The 25210-nt window shown below is 37.4% G+C and overlaps 3 protein-coding genes and 1 pseudogene across 4 annotated transcripts; 3 read left to right on the forward strand and 1 right to left on the reverse strand.

Annotated features, from left to right (window-relative positions):
- Nucleotides 1-5430, reverse strand: part of LOC137719798 (UDP-glycosyltransferase 91C1-like) — a 6099-nt pseudogene extending 669 nt beyond the window's left edge.
- Nucleotides 5431-11436: 6006 nt separating this feature from the next.
- On the forward strand, nt 11437-14226 carry LOC137720435 (uncharacterized). The gene is made up of 3 exons (XM_068459502.1): nt 11437-12323; nt 13344-13886; nt 14045-14226. The coding sequence occupies exons 1-3, from the start codon at nt 11478-11480 to the stop codon at nt 14150-14152; spliced, it is 1497 nt and encodes a 498-aa protein (XP_068315603.1). The 5' UTR covers nt 11437-11477; the 3' UTR covers nt 14153-14226.
- Nucleotides 14227-15604: 1378 nt separating this feature from the next.
- Nucleotides 15605-17201, forward strand: LOC137720434 (probable receptor-like protein kinase At5g24010). Its single transcript, XM_068459501.1, has one exon. The coding sequence runs from the start codon at nt 15661-15663 to the stop codon at nt 17071-17073; it is 1413 nt and encodes a 470-aa protein (XP_068315602.1). The 5' UTR covers nt 15605-15660; the 3' UTR covers nt 17074-17201.
- Nucleotides 17202-19099: 1898 nt separating this feature from the next.
- On the forward strand, nt 19100-23367 carry LOC137719426 (ferric reduction oxidase 2-like). 2 transcript variants are annotated; one of them, XM_068458463.1, is made up of 8 exons: nt 19100-19310; nt 19445-19547; nt 19755-19952; nt 20405-20639; nt 21515-21842; nt 22028-22271; nt 22378-23084; nt 23228-23367. In XM_068458463.1, exons 1-8 carry the CDS (start codon nt 19100-19102, stop codon nt 23365-23367), a joined length of 2166 nt encoding a protein of 721 aa, XP_068314564.1. The 2 variants fall into 2 exon arrangements, with proteins under 2 accessions (XP_068314564.1, XP_068314565.1); XM_068458464.1 differs by having other exon boundaries at nt 19758-19952.
- The last annotated feature ends 1843 nt before the right edge of the window (nt 23368-25210 follow it).

A 25210-nucleotide genomic window follows, 5' to 3' on the forward strand; every position in this document is an offset into this window, starting at 1 on the left:
GTTGGAAATTCAAATCAAAACAAGTTGCCATTGTTGAAAATCAATGTCAAAGTTAGGCATGGAAAGTTAGGCAATGTTAGGTATGGTTGAATAAAAATTATTAGGTGCAATTAATGTGTTTTGTGTGGTAATAAATAATCTTAGTTTAATCATTTGGTTTGCTATAAATACCCAAGTTCTCAAGCATTGTAAATCATCTCATCCAAATCCCACTTCCAATTGTGAAGAAGCTTGTAAGCTTTCTTATTCCAATAGTTTGTAAACCTTTTTCATATATCAAAGTCCAAGTGTTTTGCCAAAGCTTGTTGCTTCCCTCCTTTCTCTATTTCTTTCTTTGTCCAATTTTATTTGAGAGTGCAAAGTGCAAGAGGTGTGATAGAGTTTGTAAACTTATCACCCACATATTTTGGTATTGAGTTAGTAAACTGTAAAATACCAACAATTGGTATCAGAGCCAGAATACCATTCTGGCAGGTGCAGCAGTTATGGCGTCCAACTTAGTGCAACTCCAAGTTCCCACATTGAAGAAAGAAAATTATGAAAGATGGTGCATCCAATTCAAAGCATTGTTTGGATCACATGAGCTATGGGAAGTTGTCAGTAGTGGGTATGTTGTACCCACTGCCGAGCAAGAAGCCGTATATACTGCGGATCAAAGGAACACTCTCAAGGACTTACGAAAGAAGGACCAAAAGGCGCTGTATCTTCTATACCAGGGTTTGGAAGATTCAACGTTCGAGAAGGTTGCAGAAGCAACAACGAGCAAGCAAGTATGGGATACACTCAGTACAATCTACAAAGGAGTAGATCGAGTCAAGAAAGTGAGGTTACAATCACTTCGAGCAGATTTTGAAACTGCTCATATGAATGAAGGGGAGAGCATCTCCGACTATCACTCAAGGCTCATTGTGATAGTAAATCAGATGAGGAGAAATGGCGAGAGACTCGATGAAGTACGAGTTGTGGAGAAGATACTCCGGTCACTCACATCTAAGTTTGAGCATGTGGTGACTGCCATTGAGGAATCCAAGGATTTGGAGGTGATGAGCGCAGAAGAGCTACTAGGATCCCTCCTAGTTCACGAGCAACGCATTCAGAAGAATGCAAGCCCCACAACGCTAGAGCAAGCTTTGGAGTCAAAGTTGAATATTGACAAACCAAATAAAGGTCGTGGGCAGTGGAACTCACGTCGTGGGAGCTCATCCAACCGTAGCCGAGGACGAGCCCGAGGAAGAGGTCGAGGCTATGCACAAAATCAAGGTCAGTCTCAGGAGTGGAGATCTACTCGAGGAAAGACGCATATCCAGTGTCACAACTGTAAGCAATATGGACATTATGCCAATGAATGTTCACATAAAAATGGTGAGCATGTCAACATGGCAGAATCAAGTGGAAATACTGATGAAGAACTTACAGTCTTACTAGCACACCATGATTCCAGTAGCCAACAAGATGTTTGGTATTTGGACTCTGGTGCAAGCAATCACATGTGTGGAAAGAAGGAGTTTTTTGCCGAACTCAAAAAAGGGGCCTATGGATCTGTAAGTCTTGGTGACTCCTCAAAGTTGCCAGTTGAAGGCAAAGGGAAGATCAAGATCATCCAGAAGGATGGAAGAGAAGAATACATCTCCGATACCTACTACATACCAGGTATGAAGAGCAACATTCTGAGCATTGGTCAACTGCTCCAGAAAGGGTACATTATACATATGGAGAACATGCTTCTCACTCTCAGGAATGCAAGGAGAAAGCTTATTGCACGTGTTCGAATGTCAAAGAACCGGATGTTTCCGTTGAATTTGAACACAAAGATTGGAAGCTGCAACATCGGTGTAATGGAAGATGAGTCATGGAAATGGCATCTTCGATTTGGCCATCTTAATTTCAATGGCCTAAAGTTGCTGTCAAGTGGAGGAATGGTTCGTGGTCTACCCCAGATTGAAGCCACACGCCAAGTATGTGAAGGTTGTGTGCTTGGCAAGCAAGCACAACTATCGTTCCCTGTTGGTGATACATGGAGAGCAAAGGCACCACTGCAGTTGGTGCACACAGATATATGTGGTCCATAGGATCCCATGTCTTATGGAGGTAATAGGTATTTTATTACCTTCATTGATGATTTCAGTAGAAAGACTTGGGTCTATTTTCTCAAGGAGAAGTCAGCTGCCCTAAAAATTTTCAAGGAGTTCAAGGCACTCACAGAGGCAGAAAGTAACCACAAGCTTGTGGCTGTGAGATCAGATAGAGGTGGAGAGTACACCTCCAATGCTTTCCAAGCATACTGCAAGGAGCAAGGAATTAGGCATCAACTTACTGCTGCCTATACCCCACAGCAAAATGGGATGGCCGAAAGAAAGAATCGAACCATCCTTGACATGACAAGGTCCATGCTTAAGGAGAAGAATTTGCCAAAAGAGTTATGGGCAGAAGCTGTAGCTTGTTCGATTTATTTGTTGAATCGATGTCCAACAAAGAGTGTCAAGAGGATGACACCACAAGAGGCTTGGAGTGGATACAAGCCGAATGTTACACACCTAAGAATTTTTGGGTGTGTTGCATATGCTCAAGTTCCAGAAGCCAAGAGGAGGAAACTTGATGATAGAGGTGAGAAGTGTGTGTTTGTGGGCTATAGTGAAGAGTCCAAGGCATACAAGCTCTACAATCCACTAACTGGCAAACTAGTGGTTAGTAGAGATGTCATCTTCAGTGAGGAAGAGACATGGACGTGGAACAACAAAGAAGTCAGTAAAGAGAAGATCGTCTCCACTGATTTTGAAGAACCAGAAGTTGTACCACCGATTGAGCAACAGCCTGCTCAAACAATCACAACAACTCCAGTGCACAGAATTGCAAGGAGTGGTCCTACATCTAGTGAGGAAAGCAGCTCCTCAACTCCAGTGAGGTTAATGAGTCTCACAGAGATTTATGGACAAGAAGAAGAAGAAGAAACCAACCTTTTCTGCTTGTATGCAGACCACGAGCCTTTCTCATTCAATGAAGCTGTGGAAGAAGATTGTTGGAAGAAAGCCATGGAAGAAGAGATCCATGCCATCGAGAAGAATGACACTTGGGAGCTGACAAAGCTCCCACCAAATCAGAAGGCTATTGGTGTCAAGTGGGTTTACAAGATCAAACGCACTGCAGATGGGAGTGTGGATCGATACAAATCAAGGCTTGTAGCAAAGGGCTACAAACAGAAGTATGGAGTGGACTATGATGAAGTCTATGCTCCAGTTGCGAGACTTGACACGGTAAGATTGCTAATCTCTCTTGCCGCACATCATAAATGGAAAATTTATCAACTAGATGTCAAGTCAGCCTTCCTTAATGGAGTACTTGAGGAAGAAGTGTACGTGGAACAACCGGAAGGCTTCCAAGTACAAGGAGAAGAAGATAAGGTGTATCGTTTGAAGAAGGCTTTGTACGGTCTCAAGCAAGCACCACGAGCTTGGAACTCAAGGATCGACAACTACCTTCACCAAAATGGATTTCAGAAATGTCCATACGAGCATTTAGTTTACATGAAGAATGGTGAAAAAGGGGAGTTCTTAATTATTTGTCTCTATGTAGATGATTTATTGTTTACAGGAAACAATGAGGCAATGTTCCATGAGTTCAAGCAATCCATGTTCAGTGAATTTGAGATGACTGACAATGGATTAATGTCATACTTTCTTGGCATAGAAGTGAAGCAAGAAAGTGATGGTATCTACATCTCTCAACAAAGATACATGAGAGACATATTGAAGAAGTTCAATATGGACAAGTGCAACACTGTCAATACCCCAGTCGCAACTGGATTGAAGCTGTCCAAAGGAGGAGAGGGTGAGTTTGTAAACTCAACAGTGTACAAAAGCCTCGTTGGAAGCCTAAGGTACCTTACAATCACAAGACCTGATATAGTTTATGGTGTTGGACTCGTGAGTCGATACATGGAAACACCAAGGGAGTCTCATTGGCTGGCCGCCAAGAGAATTTTGAGGTACATAAGAGGTACTCTAAACTATGGTCTATTTTATAATTTTGGTGAAGATGCAAAATTATTTGGTTATTCAGATAGTGATTGGGGAGGTGACCAAGATGAAAGGAAAAGCACAACTGGCTATGTGTTTTTTCTAGGATCAACAGCTTTCTCATGGACTTCAAAGAAGCAATCAATTGTTGCTTTGTCATCATGTGAAGCCGAGTATGTTGCTGTAGCCTCAACCGTGTGTGAGGCAATTTGGTTAAGAAATCTGTTGAAGTCAGTGTGTCATCCACAAGTGGAATCGACTGTGATTCACGTAGATAACGTGTCTGCAATCAAACTTGCAAAGAATCCTGTTCAACATGGAAGGAGCAAGCACATTGATACCAGGTTCCATTTTCTAAGGGACCATGTGAAGCAAAAGACAATTGAACTTGTCTACTGTCACACCAAGGAACAAGTGGCAGACATCTTCACAAAGCCATTGCCAATTGAAACATTCCGGCTACTGCGTGAAATGCTAGGAATGAAGGCGTTTTGATTTGAGGAGGTGTGTTGGAAATTCAAATCAAAACAAGTTGCCATTGTTGAAAATCAATGTCAAAGTTAGGCATGGAAAGTTAGGCAATGTTAGGTATGGTTGAATAAAAATTATTAGGTGCAATTAATGTGTTTTGTGTGGTAATAAATAATCTTAGTTTAATCATTTGGTTTGCTATAAATACCCAAGTTCTCAAGCATTGTAAATCATCTCATCCAAATCCCACTTCCAATTGTGAAGAAGCTTGTAAACTTTCTTATTCCAATAGTTTGTAAACCTTTTTCATATATCAAAGTCCAAGTGTTTTGCCAAAGCTTGTTGCTTCCCTCCTTTCTCTATTTCTTTCTTTGTCCAATTTTATTTGAGAGTGCAAAGTGCAAGAGGTGTGATAGAATTTGTAAACTTATCACCCACATATTTTGGTATTGAGTTAGTAAACTGTAAAATACCAACAGTTTTGAGCTGAACTAACAAAGGCCCTTGTAGCAGCAGAGAAAACAGAAAAATAGACGAGTGGAACATCGTACTCTTTGCCATTCTCTACGACCCAATGAGCAGCTAAGTCGGTTATGATCCAATCAGGCAATCGATCCGCAATGAACTGGTTGATGGGTTTTTGCAGGAGGTCGTATGCAATCTTCAAGTTGTCAGTTTTTTTCAAAGGGGAGGTTCACCGTGGCCTCAGCTCCTTCCAGCAATAAGCCGGGATCCAACGGTGGAAATGGAATCGGGAAAAATTGCACAGGATTGTAAATCTGGTAAGATTTTGGGGAGTCTTTGGATGTTTTTTGGTGTGGACATGAAGGAGACATGAACTTTTGCTTTTGCTAAAGCTAGTAAGCTATTGAAAGTTGGAAAAAAGGCATCATGTGGCCAAGGCAGACCATGGCAGCATCACAACACTTCTATCATCTTTTTCCATAATTGTATTCTTTCTGTGGGATGGAATTTGTAATCAGGGAACTAATATGTAGTTTTGTACCAGGTTATCATTATATAATATACCGTATATTGGATTAGATGAGATTCTATACTGTTGGCCACATGATCACGCATGGTGTCCTTGCCACAACGCGTGTTAAATTGTTTGGTAGCTATTTCGTGTCAGTTTTGTTAATTATTTCGTTTTTAGTTTTCAATTTTTGTTATGAATGTTTTAAAATTAAAAATCGCAGTCTTGTTTAGTTATTACTTTAAAAGAAGAGCAACTACTTCCTTGAGTTTTATCCCCCTCTGTTACTCTCATGTTATATGTAAATTAGTAAAGCCAAGTCACCATGTAATGTAAACATTTTGCATTAAGAGAACTCACGGACAAAAAAAAAAACTTAAAACGTATTTTATTTGCTGCTTAGTTTGGTTGTAGTGAAAAAATTCTTTTTTTCTTTAGAAATTTATAAAACGCTCTATCCAAAATTAGTTAGACAACAAAACATAATGGTAGAGAGGCCACATATTTGAAGCATATTGGTGGACTATATAATGTGTCAAGTGATGAATAAATATATTTATTATTAATGTGGAATGTACACATTAATTATCATATTAAATGGTACACCAATGTAATAAAAAATGTGATTTTCTTATGGGCTGTTTGATAATCATTTCATCTTTAATTTTTCATTTTGGTTTTGAATATTTTTTTTTTTAAATTGAAAACTTGTATGGTAACTATATTAGATCCCACATCGCCTAGGGAAGTAGATCATCTATGCTTTATATGTACATGTCCACCTTTTATAACACGAGACCTTTTGGGAGCTCACTGACTTCAGAGTTCGCGCGAGAGCAATCCAATGATGGGTGACCCACTGGGAAGTTCTCATATGAGCTCCCAGAAACAAAACCATGAGGGCGTGGTCGGGACCCAAAGCGGACAATATCGTGCTATGGCGGAGTCGAGTCCGGGATGCGGTGGAGCTCGGGTTGGGATATGACAAACTACTTTTCATTTTCAATTTTCAAAAACAATGAAAATTGAAAAGAAAAAAAAAATTAAAAACTCAAGGTCAAATTTTGGAAACACAATAAGGTAGTTTTCACTTTTCACCTTTTTATAAACTGAAAATTTGAAAATAGTTACAAAACAAGATTTCAAAAAAATAAAACTAAAAACAAAATAATTATCAAACACCACTTATTATTATTCAAGAATAATATAAATCATATAAACTCTTTGTGATCTGGTATAAAAACCACAAAATCTTTAGCATGTGCGTGCACAGATTGAGAGGTGAAGTTGACTGTCTCCTGGACTTGCTAGAAGTTGGATGCAAAACAACCGAGAACAATTATCTCCCCTTCTAATTTCTCTTTCATTTCATTTCTTCTTATTTGAACGGACAGTTAAGTCATGTTAACATTTTATATTGATTTTTTTTATAAAAACAATAAGACAAAAAGTAAAGTATGAGAAGAGGAGAGGGAAGAGAATAAGAATAGAATGGAAGAAAATCCTACTCTCAAAAGCACCTCTTGGTTTTTAACAAGTGATACTATTGACATTAAAGACATAGGAAAGTGGGCTAAACTTCACAATGGACGAACCATAATAGTATGGTTCAAATTCATCTTTGATGAGAATCAAACATAAAATCTCTCACATACAAAATTAAAAAAAAAATACTACTAGACCGTATTATTAAATGGCTAGAACCTTTTTTATTTTTTATTTTTTTATTTTTTTTATGACATGTGTTTCTTTTCATACAAAATCGTGTTCTTATGGTATATTCTAATTCAAATGGGGTTAATTGCCCCTCTATACCCACTTTTTATTCCCCCGTGTTCTTATGGTATTATTCTAATTCAAATGGGGTTAATTTCCCCTCTATACCCACTTTTTATTCTCCCTTTCTTTTCTTTTAGGAAATAATTCCAACACTTTCTCTCCTTTCTATGCACGTTTAATCATTAACTTTCAGCGGATTTTTGCTGATATCTTATGCAAAAGATCCTTATTAAATGATCTAAATATTAGGAACACAAGAGTGTACAGAAAAAGGGATTTGGATCCATGATCCTTACATTTTATTTATTTATTGTATATTGTGCGATCAGAAATTATTTTAAATTTTTTATTTAATATTAAACATAGTACCTAATAAAATATGACCGTACAATATACGATGAACGGATATGATACGAAAGTTTCTAGAATTCTAAAGAGAATCCGGAGGACATCCTCAAAGGAAGTCTGAATTTTACGACCTTTTAGGGGAAACTTGACAATGGATCCCAGTTTCAGCTCTCTTCTCAACTCAACAAAAACTACGAGAAACTAGTGTGAGGTGTGAGATTTAGCGACATATTTTCTGGAAAAACTCCTCTGTATGGTGGCAGACAAATATATCTAGAAAGAAATGTATCGAAATGAAAAGTTCCAAAATATAATTTTTGAGATAATTGAGTGGTCATATCTTGGTAGGTGCCGCCCAGCTTAGCACCGTGCTCCTTAATTATCTGAGCCGACCGCAATAATTTCTTCTTCGGTAGAGTGTAGCTCTCCTTTGCTCTATAATCGCAAAACAGACATTGAAGCAGATGCTGAAGCAATCAGAGTAATAAGAATATTGGAGGAACAAGGCTTATACCATATATTTGAGGTTACATCCAAGAGTTAATTCTGCAAATGAACTTTCTAATTGAGGCAGGAAACAGTAAGGGGCCTCATTTCCCAAGAACGAGAAATTTTTCCAAGTGCCGGGAACACCATGACACATGGTGTTCCCTCACCCATTAAGATTTAGTTTTATTTATTTATTGAAATATAAAATTAAAGGATATCCAAGATGTCAAATCCTAATGGGTGAGGGAACACCATGTGTCATGGTGTTCCCGGCACTTGGAAAAATTTCTCCCCAAGAACACCTTCGAGTGTGACCTTAGAATGCTCTTTATGTCAGTTGATATCTGGGGAATCTTATCCAAATCGTTAATTTGCAGGGGAATTTTGGTGATGATGGCATGCCATTGCGCACGTGACGTGTGTACAATTACCTACCAAGTTTACATGAAACTCTCTAAGATATTGTAGAAAGAAAAAAGTCTAACTGGATAGATCAAGCCGCTATCTTAGAGCAGTTCCATCGGGGGTGGGAAAGACCAGCACCTAACTAAAAAACCAGCCTGACACCCAGTGAAACCACTCCAGCCCAGCAATTTGACCGACACCTAGTCCAAGCTGGTCTCCATGCCAGCCCAAAATCGACAGAGGCATGAGCCAGCCTATATGACGCCATGCTGACGCTAGCGTGACGTCGTGGGCCTTTTTTTTATTTTTTTATTTCTACAATCTCCACCTACACCCTCACCGCAATCTCCACCTCCATCACTCTCCGTCGCGCCTCTGACGCCTCCCGATCCTTGGAACCCCATCTGATACACCCGTACGCCTTCTTCATCTACACCCCATCTCAAATCCCTCATTCCTCTTCCCGATTTCCACTCCGCCAATCCTGGGGCTCTGGTTGCTCCGCGCAGGGACCGCGCAGAGATAACTCTCTCTGATTTGAGGAACAAGAAGAAAGACCTGCTGGTCTTTTGATCCAAATGAAATTAGGTGCATAATCTGCTTCCTCATTTGAAGAAGAAAACATGGAGAAAAAGGGGAGAAAAAAAAGAGTGGAGAGAGAGACGGTTGGTCGGAGAAATAAGGGGAGAAAGGACCGGAGAAGGAATGGAAGCAGTGGGAAGGAAACAAAAATGGTAGACCTTTCGAGAGAAAGGAAGAAAAAAGAACAAATAAATTAAATGGTAAAATATTAATTGATATGAATAAAATAATATAATATTAGATGGGCTGGGTGCCAGCGGATTTTTAGGGGTGAAAATGTTTTAGCCTATTACTGTACATTGGAGTCTATTACTGTTCATTTGAGTAGATAAATGAGCTGGGTGCTGGCGTAAAATCTTTAGGAATGGAATTGCTCTTAATGTTAAACCATTCCCAGGCTGACACTTGTATGATGAACGTAGGTCGTTTCAACCTTACATGATTGATGGTTTACAGCATAATAGGTGCCCGTCTCTAAGGAGTTTTTCTTTCTTTTTTCTTCTTCTTTTCTTGTCACTGGGAGATGATCAGTGGAAAATGAGGAGAGACACGGCCTGTACATAAAGAAATCTGAGACCGATTCAGTTTTGATTTATGAATTAACTTCTGCTCCTGGATCATTAGCAGAGAGAGGCTCTTTATTTGTTTTGTTCAAGACTAAGTCTAAAGACTTGTGATATATATATAAGCATTATTTGTTAGCACTAATGAGAGTCTTTCTTTTTTTTTTTTTTTTTTTTTCAGGCTTTTTAGAATAAGATGATTTCAAACTATACTAAGATGATTTCAAATCATCATTTTGAAATCATTCGGTTTGAAATCTTTCGGCAAACTAAACGTTCAAATTGTTAAATTTAATCCCTGAAAATTAAAAATGAGTGGTATAAGATTTGAGAAATGTGGGGTGTATGCATAGAATATAAGATGTATATTGAGAATGTGGGGTGTGGGGGTATTATGGGAAAATATGTGGGGTGTATTAAGATAATTTTTATGTGAAAAAGCAAATGTGGGGTGTATTAAGTATGTGGGGTTTATTCAACAAGTTGTGGGGTGTTAATATAAATAGCCAATTTGTTTCCTTTTTTTTTTTTTTGTAAATTCCATTTTATCCTATAACTTCTATTTCACAAAATTTGTTTCATATTTTTTTTTAAATTTTATTTTTTCCTATAACTTCTATTTTACAAAATTTGTTTCATATTTTTTTTAAATTCCATTTTTTCCTATAACTTCTATTTCACAAAATTTGTTTCATATATTTTTTTAATTCTATTTTTTTTTCTATAACTTCTATTTTACAAAATTTGTTTCACATTTTTTTTTAATTCTATTTTTTTCCTATAACTTCTATTTTACAAAATTTGTTTCATATATTTTTTTAAATTCTATTTTTTTCCTATAACTTCCTGAGTCATTATACAACATTATATTGTAGTTTTTAAATAACAAATAATAGAATTTAAAAAACGAGCCCTATGGCCCTTTGTCCCTCGGTTGGAGACCCTTTTTTTGTGACAGGGCTAAAACGAGCCCTATGGCCCTCGGTTGGAGATGGAGGCAAATATGACCATGTACTGTTCATTAAAATATTAATATCTTGGAGGACCAGAGGGCTAAAACGAGCCCTCTAGCCAGCCGTCAGTTGGAGATGGCCTGAAGCCGATGGCAACATAAGTGAAAAGATGAAGAGTCGCAACACAAGAATGCTTAAGTTTTTAAATTGGGAAAGTAAGGGTTAGAAGGTGAGATGATTGGATAAATGACTAGGAATAAAATATAAAGTGCATATATAATGATAATAATACATAAATATATATATATGAACAAATAAATGATATAATATTAATAGTAGTGGTACGGTACAGTATACCACTAGTAATGATTTTGAATACTATTACCGTATTGAAAATGCATGGTGCAGTACAAATACTGTATCAGTACCAATGGTACAAATTTTTTGGCACAACTTTGGTATGATACGGTTGGTAATTCAGTTGGTATGGTAATTTGGCAAACAATTCCACCCCTATATAAAATAAATATTTAGACAGACATAAAGTGTGGAAGTGCGAGGCCTATTTGACCAAATAAAATCCATGGCATAATAAAGTCCAAAACCTTTTTCAAGTAAACCAAAAGTGTAGATGTATGGAAATCCGCCGGTGATTATGAACAAAAGTCAGTTGTGTTTTAGCAGTCTTTAGATTTCTTTTCCAGATAGACCAACCACATGGCTCAATTATCTACTAGCTAGTTGACTGTGACCGTCCAACTCTTGCTTTTTGTTTCTCTTTAAAATTCTACCAAGTTAGAAAAATCGATCAAAATATGTGACTTCTTCTCTTCTCTTTTCTTCTTTCCTTTCTTAGAAATTGTGAACCAAAACCCAAACGTTTGAGCCTCTCTCCGCCATGAGAATCAATCCGAAAGATCCAGCTGAAAGTCTCTACCCATGGACCTCCACCAAGATCACAATATGTTTCTTGCTTGTGATCTCCTTTACCTATATCTCTTACTCTCTAAAATCTGTCTTACCTTCTAATCTTTGTAGGGAACAATATTCTGTCACGTCCCATCTCCAATCCGAGGCTCCCGCCACCCCATCTCAGCCGATATCCCCACCGGCACCGGCACCCCTGGAACCCCAAGAGCCCAAAACTAACTTATCCCACATAGTTTTTGGCATTGCAGCTTCAGCCAATCTGTGGGGAAATAGAAAAAAATACGTGAAGCTATGGTGGAGGCCGGACCAAATGAGAGGCAATGTTTGGATGGATCAGCCGGTAAAATTTGAACCGGAGGATGAACACCTTTTGCCGCCAATAAAGATATCTAGTGACACTTCCAAGTTTGCATACACTCACCGGAAAGGCCACCGGTCGGCCATACGCTTGTCACGTATTGTTACGGAGAATTTCAGGCAAGGCATGGAGAATGTTAGGTGGTTTGTGATGGGGGATGATGACACAGTTTTTGTTCCTGAAAATCTGGTTAGGGTTTTGCAGAAATATGACCATAACCAATTTTATTACATCGGAAGCTCATCGGAGAGCCACTTGCAGAACATTTATTTTTCACATAATATGGCTTATGGAGGAGGTGGGATTGCTATAAGTTACCCTCTAGCCAGAGCCCTAGAGAAAACGCAAGACAAGTGCATTGCTCGGTATACTGGATTGTACGGCTCGGATGATAGGCTTCAGGCTTGTATGGCTGAGCTTGGTGTTCCTCTCACCAAAGAACAAGGGTTTCACCAGGTTAGTCTAATGTCACTATCTTTTCTTTTCTTGTTTTTTGTTTGGTTACCGAGAAAATAGAGAGTAGTGAAGGAAAATATATGGCATGTTTTCTTGATGATTTGGACTGGTATAATAATTACAAATGTCAAAATTGCTAATCTTTTTTGTTTGTGAAAAAATACAAACCAAATTTATGGTTGAATCAAAACGTTTCTGTTTTAAACCCTTTTGTTAGTTCATAAGGCTTATCATCAATTAATGGTTAGTTTCTTTTCGGATTACACATTCTTAACGTTACTTCCACTCCTCCAAGAGTTTGTTTCAACTTATTTATGTCAAAAAACTAAGAAGTATGTAAAGTGTTGGATTAGGCTAGATCAAGAGTTCGACATTCACTTTAGTTAATTTACTACGTATTGTTTATTTTTCCTTTCTAACGGAACGGAACAGACTATGATTGGAATTTGTTGAAGGTGTTGGGTGACCTAGTACTTCGTCTACCACCGGCCAATAATATATATAATTGACTGTTGACTTATGTTGCATATGCCTTTTGTGGTGTCTTTATATGATTCACTAAACAACATGGACTCCTTTTACCTAATCCTTTGGAAATCCTTCTGAACCATAATCTTATTTCAATTAAGTGTACACAAATTTCCAACGTGAGTTGCACGATCCGTTGAAAAATAGAATTTCACGTGACAAAATAATATATAGTTAATATACGAGAGTTTCTATCCCTAATAATCGAGATTTTTTGTAATAAAACCCAACACCTAGTAATAAGTGATTAAGTTAAGACAATATCAGTGAAATTGATAGTAAACCTACATGGGCTTATAAAGTTTATCATGAGCGACATGACCATAGTGCAAAGTCATTGTCAATGGTGGGTGACACTCGATATTCCTAATAAAATAGTGAATTATTGATCATTTCAAGTTTCAAATTATATGTGTGTACATTTGAACAATTTTAGACCAGTCTTTTACTTGATCATTTATACTTTTGTTTTCATTTGTGGAATTGTATTAGTTTGATGTATATGGGAGCGTGTTCGGACTCCTTGCAGCTCATCCGGTCGCGCCCCTTGTGTCACTTCACCACCTAGATGTCGTTGATCCCATATTCCCCAACATGGAACGAGTCCAAGCCCTACAAAGGCTTAACGTTCCCATGAAGATCGACCCGGGCGGACTCGTTCAACAATCCATTTGCTACGACAAGATGCGATCCTGGACTGTATCTGTTTCATGGGGCTATGCGGTTCAAATATTTCGGGGCATTTTCTCTCCTCGTGAAATAGAACAGCCAGCCAGAACGTTCATCAATTGGTACAAGAAAGCTGACTTCATTGGCTACGAATTCAACACTCGTCCCGTCAGTAGACACCCTTGTCAAAAACCATTTGTGTATTACCTGACGAATGCTGTGTACAACAAAAATACAAATCATACAGCAACTGAATATGTTCGTGATCAAGCGCCAAATCCTCAATGCAACTGGAAGATGGCAAATCCTTCTCGCATTGACAGAGTACAAGTCTACAAAGCATATGATCCGCATATATGGGACAAGGTAATCAATCTAAAGAAAGTATTAGTGTTAGTTTTTCAGCACAAAACGCGTGAGGCGTTGATTGATGTGAGGTTAATTTTTTTCTTCACATCTAATTTATTTCATTCAGTTAGTTGGCACCCATTACTAAAGAATGTATGTTCTTGTAATTTGAACAGTCTCCAAGGAGAAACTGTTGCAGAATCTTGCCAAGTAAAAAGAAGAAAGGCACCATGGCCATTGAGGTAGGAGCATGCAATGAAGATGAAGTGGTTGAACTGAGGTAAAGTTTATATGATTTTTAAGAGCCTTCCCCAGTCACAATTTTGTTCATTTTTTCTATACAAAAAAAAAATGAAAATTTAGTTATCATACATGCCCTTGTATTCGAATATTTATGCTGATTAGAAAATGTAGTTTAGTATAAAATAAAAATAAATAAATAAAGGTTGAATTTACATTCAACTATACCTTCATATTAAATTATCATTCATGCATGTTGCAACTACATATTTGCTCTCTTAAGGTCTTTATTTTGAGGACCTGTGAGGATTAGATGCACTTTAGTTATAAAATTATATTAGTTTAGATTTAAAGGCTTAAAATATTTGACAATATAATCTTATGACTAATATGCATTTAGTCCTAACAGGTTCTCAAAATGAGGACCTTAAGAGAGTTGCAGGTGAGTTGTCAAGATGGATAAAATGTCAATTTTGGGCTTTTTTTGTTGTTGTTAATTATAAATTTGTAAGTTGTGGTTATGTATGGGGCTGGAAATTATAATTGTGTTCATTTCGGATAGATAATTTTTCTTGTTCTAGGAGGAAAACCATTTTGTTATCTAAAATCCTTACATACTCGAAGACAAAGTGAGCGATAACTTCACGATCAAAAGAATCATTTCCACATTTAGATTCATTTCCACAATCAAATTCGTTGCCACAAAAACTCTCAAATTATAATTCCATAGAGTATGATGCTCATGGAGTTTAACCGCATTCTCTAAAGAAGTAAAATCCAAAATTAGCAAACTTCTAATCAGTTTGTAGTAATTAACCAACCTAAATGGACAAAACAGTGACCCCGTCACAGTCTCCCGATTTCCAAAGAGAGTCATAGCACCATACCGGCTATCTGTATTTTCGTACTGTCTAAATCCAAACCTGACACAATTAATTCAACTTTCTTTCACCCCTTGCAACTCCAAATCAATATCAAAAGTGACAACATGAGCCAATTCTTTGTTTTAGTTGTGTGCGTTAACCCATGGTTTCATACTGTCTAAAATCAAACTTGACGCAATTAATTCAACTTTCTTCCATGCCTTACAACTCCAAATCGATATCTAAAGTGACAACATGAGCCAAATCTTTGTTTTGGTTATATGCGTGGTCCAAAAGACTCTGAATATTTTGACGACTACATCGTTTTATAGTAGAATTCCATTTTAAAATTAAAATATTTTCTCTCTATTGTTTGAGAAAGTTGCACATATAATTTGGCTATAAGAAACAAGGTTAGTCGACCATCTAAATTCACAACCTATAAATTCCAGGAAGGGTTGATCAATGATGTCGACAAAATTGGTCACATACACGCATAACACAGTTGTGCCGCACCACTTATTAATCCGACGTGGACAAGTCCACCCAAAACCTCCAGCTAATCAGCCCCGAGCGCGTGGGTCCCGCCAACGACTCGGACTTTCCCACCCCTCAAAACACACACACCCGAAACTCAGGTCTCGTTCTTCCTCTTCCACCATTCCTGAATTCTGCAGACTTCCCCTCTCATGGAGTTTCCGTACAGAAAGCTCCTCTTCTCTCTCTCCCTACTTTCTCTCTCTACCATTTCCGCCCTGTCTCGCTCCTCCTTCTCCCCCATAGACAGCTACCTCGTCGACTGCGGCTCCACCGCGGAATCCACCGTCGACAACCGCCGCTTCGTTCCCGACTCGTCCAAGCCCGACTCCTCCCTGTCCTCCTCAACTCGCTCCATCTCGCTCAGAAATGAAAACCCAGTTCCCAATTCGCCCCAAATCTACAGCACCGCCAGGGCTTTCAGGCGGCCGTCCAAGTACGAGTTCCAGATCCGCGACGCGGGGACCCACATGGTACGCCTCCATTTCCAGACCTTTAATTCTTTGAAATTGGATTGGAATGATGCTCAATTTCATGTTTTGGTCAATGGGTTTGTGGCTTTGACCGACTTTAGAGCTGCAAAAATCCCCATGGTTATGGAGTTTTTGATCTGGGTCGATACCAAAAAGCTTGTAATTGAATTTGTTCCTGCTAAAAAATCGAACTTTGCGTTTGTGAATGCGATTGAGGTGATTTCTGCGCCTAAGGATCTTGTTGCTGATACAGCAAAGTTTGTGAGTGATGACAAATCTGAGAATTTTAACGGGTTAATTAAGCAAGTGCTTCAGGTTGTGTATAGGGTTAACGTGGGAGGTTCGAAAGTGACGCCGTTTAATGATTCTCTGTGGAGGACTTGGGTTACTGATGATGAGTATTTGGAATCGGATTCCGGGTCGGAAAGGGTGTATTTTGGTGGTCGGATTAATTATCAGGATGGAGGGGCTAGCAGGGAAGTTGGTCCTGATAATGTGTATAATACTGCCCGGCTGATTCATAGTTCGAATGCTTCGATTCCGAATGTCAATATGACATGGGTTTTTCCTGCTGTTGGAGGATATAAGTATCTTGTTCGGTTGCATTTTTGTGACATTGCTAGCATTTCGATTGGATTGCTGTATTTCAATGTTTATGTGAATGGGAAATTGGCATATGAGAATTTGGATTTGTCTATGGCAACGAATTATATGTTGGCTTCTCCATTCTATGCGGATTTTGTGGTTGATGGAGAGGAATCGGGTGTTTTGTCCGTAAGTGCAGGACCTTCGAATATGAGTATGCCTTATGCAATTGATGGGATTTTGAATGGGATTGAGATCATGAGGTTGAATAACTCCATGGGGAGTCTTGACGGCAAGCACTGTGCCGGGTGGGTTCTGAGGAACTGGCCGAAAGGAAATGTTGGTGCGGCGTTTCCTTTGGTTGCTGCCGCCTGTTTGCTGCTGAGTATTTCATTGGTCATGCGTAGGAGGATGAGCGGGAAGGAATTTGTGGGATGGTCGAAACTGCCCACAAGTGTTTCAGAAGTTAATCTCAAGCATGGAAACACACAGCTTTCGGTTAAATAGAACAGCAGTATAGGATCAATAAACACCAGCTGATAAGTTTGAGTTTGAATATGAATGTTGTATTGTGTATTCTATAGGTAATAGGTTGTATGAAACATTATGAAATGTAAACAATTCACGTTTGCGTATGTAACCAAATCAATGGTTCTGGTTCACGATCTAGCAGCAAAACATGTTATGCAGTTTGGCAAGAGAATATTTCCTGATAATGCAACGGTCTAAGTTGTATCAATTTCTAGCCACATTTCCTGTAGTTTCACACTGGAGGCCCAGCGATTGCTCAGTTGGGTGGCTTGGCATACTTTCAGTTCTCACTGCAACAGCTTTTTGCAGTTTTATCTGCTCTTATTTTGGTTTGTATGCACTGGGTAATTTTGTTATAATTGTTGATAAGGTATTTCTATTTACTTTAGCATGTTAATATGCATGTCTCAGTGTTGTGTGTACTGGATAATTTTGTTAAACTAATAATCCTAAAAATAGTCATTTAGTACTACGGAGTGGTGGTATTACATATCATTTGCAAGTAAGTGGTCTTAGGTTCGATTCTCACCAAAAGTGAATTTGAATTATATTATTGCTAGCCCATTGTGAGGTTTAGCCTATTTTCTTACCCCATTAGTTTAGATAATATCATTTGTTCAAGAAAAATAAATAACCTGCTAATAATTTTTACGGCGAAATTGAAAAAAAAAGAAGATAAATTAGGGTTTAGAGTAAAAAATTTGGTCTTTAATAAATATGAGAAAAATAATTCTACGGTCTAGTGATATTCCTTTTCACTTGTAAATTAGAAGCCTTAGACTTGAATCTTGTAGATGGTGAATTCAATACCAAATTATATTATCCATTGTGTGGCTTGAGCACTTTCATTGTGGGCAATAGCCTTGTGTATTGGCTCCAAATTAATTCCAACCCCTCCAACCAACCTCGGGCAATTAGGCTAAGGGGAGCCCAACCAAGAGGTCAAGTGGAAATCCAAGGCTGGAGCGTTTGGATTGATGTGACGTCAGGTTGTTAGCCACGTTCTAGAAAAATTAACGTGAAGCACGAAGACAACACGTGAGTGTGGGGCACGTCTCCGACAACATTTCAGACGGTGAGACTCGCGTGGCAGCCCACTTAGTTATGGTGAGAGGATTAAACATACGTAGGTCGATTGGGTTTATAGCTTTAGTGGTAAGGTACTTGCTTTCCCGTTTATGGTATGAGTTCGAGTAAACGTACATAGGTTGACTAGGTTTATAGCTTCAGTATTATGGTACTTCCCACATTTACGGTAAGAGTTATACTCTCGATTTTCTTTTGATAAAACTCCTTAAAATAGGAGATATATTTAACTTTTGATACTATTCATGATCTGATTTTCTTGACATAGAAAAAGTAAAAAGTAAAATTTCTAATAACATGGAAATTAAGGTGTATAAGGAAGAAATTTCATAACCGCATTGATCAGCCCAGATTTTATTTGTAACAAGACACAGTCAACAGTTTAGGAATGTTTAATCCACGAGGAAAATATAGTTGCCATATATTTGGCATGCAAGCAACACACACACAAAAGCCACAAGCTTGCCTACGAATATTGCAACTAGTCACGTGGCCACAAACTTTCTACCTTAGTAATGTTATAATACACGTTTGCTTATTAATACTATAATCTAAAATTTAAATTAACGCTCATTCATACTATAACACGTAAATTAATAATGTCAATATCCCGTCACATACATTTTTCCGGAAATTTTTCTTTATTATGCAATGAATCATCATAAAAAATGTTGCTTGATCTTTGCATGTGTGTGGTTGACTTGAAAATCAGCTTTTGTCATCAGCCCCTCCAACTTGACAAGTGCCACAGTGCCAACGAATCCAAGGCATAGATTCTATACTCCTTTATTATTTACTACATAAATATAATTTATTCCCTCCTGCAATTACATTCCGTAAACAATATTCTCAATTAAAGTCACAGAGAGAATATAACCAACAAAAAAAAAAAAATCAGTGAGAGAATTGCAGAGAGATGGATGCAGTGCATATTGTGAAAAGTTCACCATCTCCTTCCCATGACGGAATTCGTATTGTGAGGGGAGCAATAAGGCTGTTTGCAGTATTTGTAGTGTTTTTGGGCACTCTTTTTATTTGGTTCATGATGCCTACCAACACTTTTAAGCAGACTTGGCGACCTCAAATCAGACGAAAGGCTAACTCAAGTACCTTTTTGGGATCAGCAGGTTCAAATAATTGATTAATCTTGATTAAATTCTTTTGAATGATTTAGTTAAATGTTTTCTGATTATGTTATGTATTTTTTTTTATTACAAACGATATTATATACTAATTATTTGTTCTGTATTTATATAAGCAGGTGCAAATCTTCTGGTGTACACATTTCCCATTTTGTTCATTGCGGTGTTGGGTTGTGTCTATCTTCACCTGGGAAACCAGTTGAATGATCGTAAAATGGAAAGGTGCGTGACATAAGTGAATCAGTAGGGAAAATGTTTTTTTTTTTAATCAGTTGATGCTTATATTGTTAGACTGTGAATTGAAGATTAGATTATTGATTTTTGTCAAAATGTGTAATTCATATTCATAGTCTCACAACATAAACCATGATTTATTGACGATAGAAAATTGGCATAACATTTTTCTTGTTGTTTGATTTCGATTATTAGCAGAAGCAATGACAGAAAGAAGAAGCGATTTGCAGTATGGAAACAGCCTATTTTGGTAAAAGGCCCCTTAGGAATTGTTTCTGGGATAGAGCTGGCCTTCTTCGCCATTTTCGTTGCACTCCTGATTTGGTCATTCTCAATGTATTTGCAGAGCAGTTTTGCTAAAATCTCAGCAGCAAGGCACCCCGATGAACAAATGTAAGACCAATCTACTAATGCCCTAGCTTCTGTCGCACTCCTACAGCTATGAATTATGCACCCCTCCCCCAATCCAAAGCCCTTGAAAATTATAAAGAACAATTTGGAGTCATAATCTACACTAAGGCTAAGCTCACCCATTCCCTTTAATATACATAATAACGATTGTTAAAAAAAAAAAATTAGAGTGCCAAGATCTAAACTAGAATGAACGGATTAAAGCACAAATTTTTCTCTTTTTACATACTCCTATTTATTTTTATTCATTGGTGCATTTTTAATATTTATTTTTTCTAGTCAAAGGCTAAAAATAAACACAAACATACCGAGAGAGAGAAAAAAGTGTGCAGAAGCTGCTTCTCATCCGGAATTGTGGTAAAACTTGACATTAATTAAATAAAATAGTACATTTAATAAGGATTAACTTATTTTTTGTGTGATAATGTTGCCAGATGGAAACCTAAATTGGAGAGTGCAGCATTGATGCTAGGGCTTGTGGGGAACATATGCCTCGCCTTTCTCTTCTTTCCCGTGGCACGTGGCTCTTCGGTTCTGGCACTGTTTGGACTCACTGCTGAATGTAGCATCAAGTACCATATATGGCTTGGACACATAGGCATGATACTCTTCACAGCTCATGGCCTTTGTTACATCATCTACTGGGCTGCTACTAATCAAATTTCCCAGGTAATTTGTTCACACTATATAGTCTATATTCACTTAGTTGTTTTCTTTTTCTTTTTCTTTTTGAGAAAATATAAGAGAACATTGAAATTGAAAATTTTGATTCCAAGTGAGATTTGTGCCACGTAACCTTTTTTGCTAGAGTTTATTTGTTTCTTATTTGGATTATTAATTTTGATTTGAAATGGTCAAGATAGTATTGATCTATACCAAGTAAACAGACTGATTTATTAACAGATTTTGATGGTAAATGGCAAAATGAAACATAATTGAGTTTGAAGTAGTCAAGTGAGACTCGTTTAAGAGGATAGTAATGTGATTAAGCCTTTTAAATTGTCTCATGTAAATAATTTCGATGCATTTTTAAAAGATTGACTTTCAATTAGTACCCAATAGTTTTTATAAATACTGTAGCCAATTCCTTTTTTCTTGGACGGATCTTGGCAAACGTATTTTTATGACGAGATAATTTATCAACAACAAAATTATCCTATCACCAAAAAAAAAAAATAAATAAATAAATAAAATTAAGAAAAATAAAATTTTCAACTAAACATTGAACTCATTACAAATATATTATCCTAGTATTCAAATGAGAATGAAGGTTGACCAAAATGCTTGGACGCGAAAGTGATACCAAACTGGTTTATAAGATTAAAGAATGGTGGTTTGACTTTGTCCATGCGCCCAAGAGCTTTGGTAAATGATTTTGCTCATAAAAAGTTGTAAATAAAATAAAGTAAAAGAGAAAGAGAAAGAGAAATGATTAATGTACTATGGACCTATGTTTTCTCCTTTTGCAGTACTTCTCTTTTCTACATTGCATACATGTTCTTGACCATCACTAAGGTGTTGTGATCTGTTTTGTTTTAATGCAGATGATAAGATGGGATAAAATCGGTGTATCAAACCTAGCTGGGGAGCTGTCTTTGCTCCCTGGACTGATCATGTGGGCAACTACCATCCCTCGCATTAGGCGTCAAATGTTTGAGCTCTTCTTCTACACTCATTATCTTTACATCCTCTTCATGATCTTCTTTATCCTTCACGTTGGCATTACCTATACTTGCATTATGCTCCCCGGTTTCTACCTTTTCCTGGTCGATCGTTTCTTGAGATTCTTACAATCCCAAACAAGAGTGCGATTAGTCTCTGCACGTGTTTTACCAGGCGAAACCATAGAGCTCAACTTGGCCAAGACCCCAGGTAACACTTTTGAAGTACTTATGCAAAAATGTAAACAAAAAGTCTAACATGTTATATTGCCAGAGAACGAAGATTTTTATTTGACTTTGTAGTCCAGATTAATAGACAGATATGCTTACAATGAAGAAATCTGATTTCTTATGAATACTTAGTCTCGTTTTCCCCATGTTCTTTTATATGGTTAGGGCTGAAATATAATCCAACAAGCATCATGTTCATAAATGTACCTAGTATTTCCAAGATGCAGTGGCATCCTTTCACTATTACTTCCAACAGTAGTTTGGAACCAGAAACGATCAGCACCGTTGTCAAAAGTGAAGGAAGTTGGACAAAGAAGCTTTGTCAAATGGTTTCATCCCCTTTTCCAACCGATCAGATTGGGGTCGCCGTAGAAGGGCCTTATGGACCTGCTTCAACTCAGTTTTTAAGGTTTGTAACACAACGAAACAAATAATTCCCTAATTCTACTTTCTAAATTTCAGTCTTTTACAAATATTAACGAGTACAAAGTTAATGAATGAGATCTATTCTGTAGGCATGACACCCTTGTGATGGTGAGTGGAGGCAGCGGCATTACCCCATTCATATCCATAATCCGAGAGCTCCTCCTGCTGAGCACATCATTCAAATGCAAAGTTTCGAACGTGATCCTAATTTGTGCATTCAAAAACTCATTGGACCTCACCATGCTAGACCTCATTCTTCCAATGTTCAGCACCTCAATCGACATGTCCAACCTGAACCTCCAAATCCAGGCCTATGTGACAAGAGAGACAGAACCAAAAACAGATGGCTCGAAGCCCGTTCAATCCATATGGTTCAAACCAAATGCAACAGATGCACCTGTCTCACCAATTTTGGGAACAAATAACTGGCTCTGGCTAGCCTTCATCATCACATCTTCCTTCATCATGTTCCTCATCTTGATTGGGATTATTACACGATACTACATTTACCCCATTGATCACAATTCGAACAAGATATTTCCCTATTCTATAAGAGCTGTGCTTAACATGTTGGTTATATGTGTTGCTATAGCCTCAACAGCTAGTGGAGTAGTTTTATGGAACAAGAAAAAGAATGCTACGGAAAATAAGCAGATTCAGAACATGGAAGGGCCATCACGAATGGGGACACCACAGTCACTGTTTTACAATGCTGGTAGAGAGTTGGAAAGCCTTCCCCAACAGTCTCTTGCACAAGCAACAAATGTGCACTATGGTGAAAGACCAGACCTGAAGAGTAAGTCATTTTACTGTCACACTTATATACTCAAAAAGAAAACCAGACCTCAAGGGGGCTCGAATTTGGATGTATGAAGTGGCACACTATCCAGGCCAACTAGCCTAACCCACGTTTGCTTTATTTTAATTTTGGTTTTGCAGAGTTGATATTTGAGTGCAACGGATCAAGTATTGGAGTTCTTGCGAGTGGTCCAAAGACATTGAGGCATGAAGTTGCAACTATTTGTTCATCAGGTTTGGCAGAAAATCTGCATTTCGAGTCAATCAGCTTTAGCTGGTGATCGACTAAAAGCATTTCTACGCATAAAATAAAAGTATAGTTGAAACTTTTGTGTATTTTTTTTATGCATATGTCCTAATTTTTTTTGGGATTTCAAAACTGTCATGGTAAATGTACAAAGTAGCAGTATAGCAATGAAAAAAAATGTTCTGGTGTTGTTTATTTGTCTTTCTTCCTTATTAATGTTGAACGAGTGAAAATTACAGTTTTAACAAAAATGGACAGCGTAAACTCATGCATTGAATAAATTAACCGTAAATTGAGGATATTTTGAACATGAACTGAATTACTTCAGTTGAGTTGACACAAGATACTTGTAATTCAAATAGTTCAACACTTTTACATCTAGCTACACCAAAAGTTATGTAAAAGCGTAAAAAACTTATTTGTTTGTATTCCCTTTGTGCTTTTGATTAAAATTTCACTTTGCCCCTATACATTCATTTGTGTCTCATGTTGTATTATTTTGCCAAATTGGTCACGAAAATCATTAGCTTGGCTGATGTAGAATTGATGCGGAGTAGACTAAACGCAATTCATTTTATCACATGTTCTGAGTTTAGTGGGAGGTTCCATAGAAACTGCCCACATAGATCTTACAAAAACGCAATGGATCCACAAACTCACCAACCAAAATGGAGGATGATTTTCTCATCTCCTAATCTATCTCTCATTTTCTCTCATCCTACTTGAATGGTTACAATTAAATCACGTTAGCATCTTCTATTGATTTTTTTTTTTATAACGACAATAAGACAAAAAACAAAGTGTGAGAGGAATTAAGAGAATCCTACTCCAACCAAAATTGCTCAATGTCAAATGTAACAATGTTGAAGGGGAAAGGCAAAATTGGCAAAACATACAAGATAATGGAATATCAAATTTTCCCTTCATTAGAATTTCAGAATGTTAAAATTTATTAGTTAAGGTTAAAATAGTAATTCAAACATTTTGAATAACTTACCTCAAAAAAAAAAACCATTTTGAATAATTAATTAAGATAGCTGTTAAACCACCCCTTTATCTTATGTTTTTTTCTCTCACCCTATATCGCCGCCCACCATTAAAAAAATGCAAAAAAACCTAATCCTCTCTTCCAACCAACTGTAATTCCCAAACTATCCCTATTTTTTAAATTTAAAACAAAAACAGAACATGGAGAAAAGAAGCACAAATTCAAGCATCCGCGCAGTCAATTGGATGGTGTGTGCTGACAAGACATGATATAAAAAACGGAAGAGAATTTCCTCCAAATTCACTTTATGAGGATCCTAAGGAAATCAAATAATTTCTGACCGCACAATGCACGATGAATGATTAAGATGTGAGAATCCCTATGATCTTCACAATTTAAATCTGGATGGGATCCAAATCCATAAAAAAAAACTCTTGTAACAATCGATGAAACCTGCTTTGGGAAAAGAAGGGGAAAAGAACTCATAGCGTGGAGGGTTTGCCTTTACCTCTTCCCAAGAACAGACTTATCAAACATGGGAAAAGAAGAGAATTTCCTTGCTCAAGTATTTTTCCTTGGGACACAGATCCTCTCTGGATCTGAGCCTAAGGATTAATAGATTCGGGCCATTGAAATTTGATCTAACGGCTACAAATAGAGGGTCTCTCTAAAAGTTATAATAATTATAACCATTTGTTCAAATTTCAATGGTTCGGATCTATTGATCCCTAGGCTCAAATCCGGAGAGGATCCGTGTCCCTTTTCTTGCCAACCATGCATTAAATAATATCACTTTATTAAAAGAAATTGTTATTAGCATTTCAAAATTTTCATTTTACATTTTTTCAAATTTGTTTTTCTTTTGGATAATTTTATTTGAACTCATATA

This window comes from Pyrus communis, chromosome 16 (assembly GCF_963583255.1).
Source record: "Pyrus communis chromosome 16, drPyrComm1.1, whole genome shotgun sequence".
In the NCBI taxonomy this organism is placed as follows: domain Eukaryota; kingdom Viridiplantae; phylum Streptophyta; class Magnoliopsida; order Rosales; family Rosaceae; genus Pyrus; species Pyrus communis.

Excerpts from the sequence above, each read along its gene's own strand:
- LOC137720435 (XM_068459502.1), top strand. The coding sequence starts at position 11,478 with ATGAGAATCAATCCGAAAGATCCAGCTGAAAGTCTCTACCCATGGACC. Across the intron at positions 12,324-13,343 it reads AAGAACAAGGGTTTCACCAG|TTTGATGTATATGGGAGCGT; the intron begins GTTAGTCTAATG and ends GAATTGTATTAG. Across the intron at positions 13,887-14,044 it reads ATCCGCATATATGGGACAAG|TCTCCAAGGAGAAACTGTTG; the intron begins GTAATCAATCTA and ends TAATTTGAACAG.
- LOC137720434 (XM_068459501.1), top strand. The coding sequence starts at position 15,661 with ATGGAGTTTCCGTACAGAAAGCTCCTCTTCTCTCTCTCCCTACTTTCT.
- LOC137719426 (XM_068458463.1), top strand. The coding sequence starts at position 19,100 with ATGGATGCAGTGCATATTGTGAAAAGTTCACCATCTCCTTCCCATGAC. Across the intron at positions 19,311-19,444 it reads TACCTTTTTGGGATCAGCAG|GTGCAAATCTTCTGGTGTAC; the intron begins GTTCAAATAATT and ends TTATATAAGCAG. Across the intron at positions 21,843-22,027 it reads CAACTTGGCCAAGACCCCAG|GGCTGAAATATAATCCAACA; the intron begins GTAACACTTTTG and ends TTATATGGTTAG.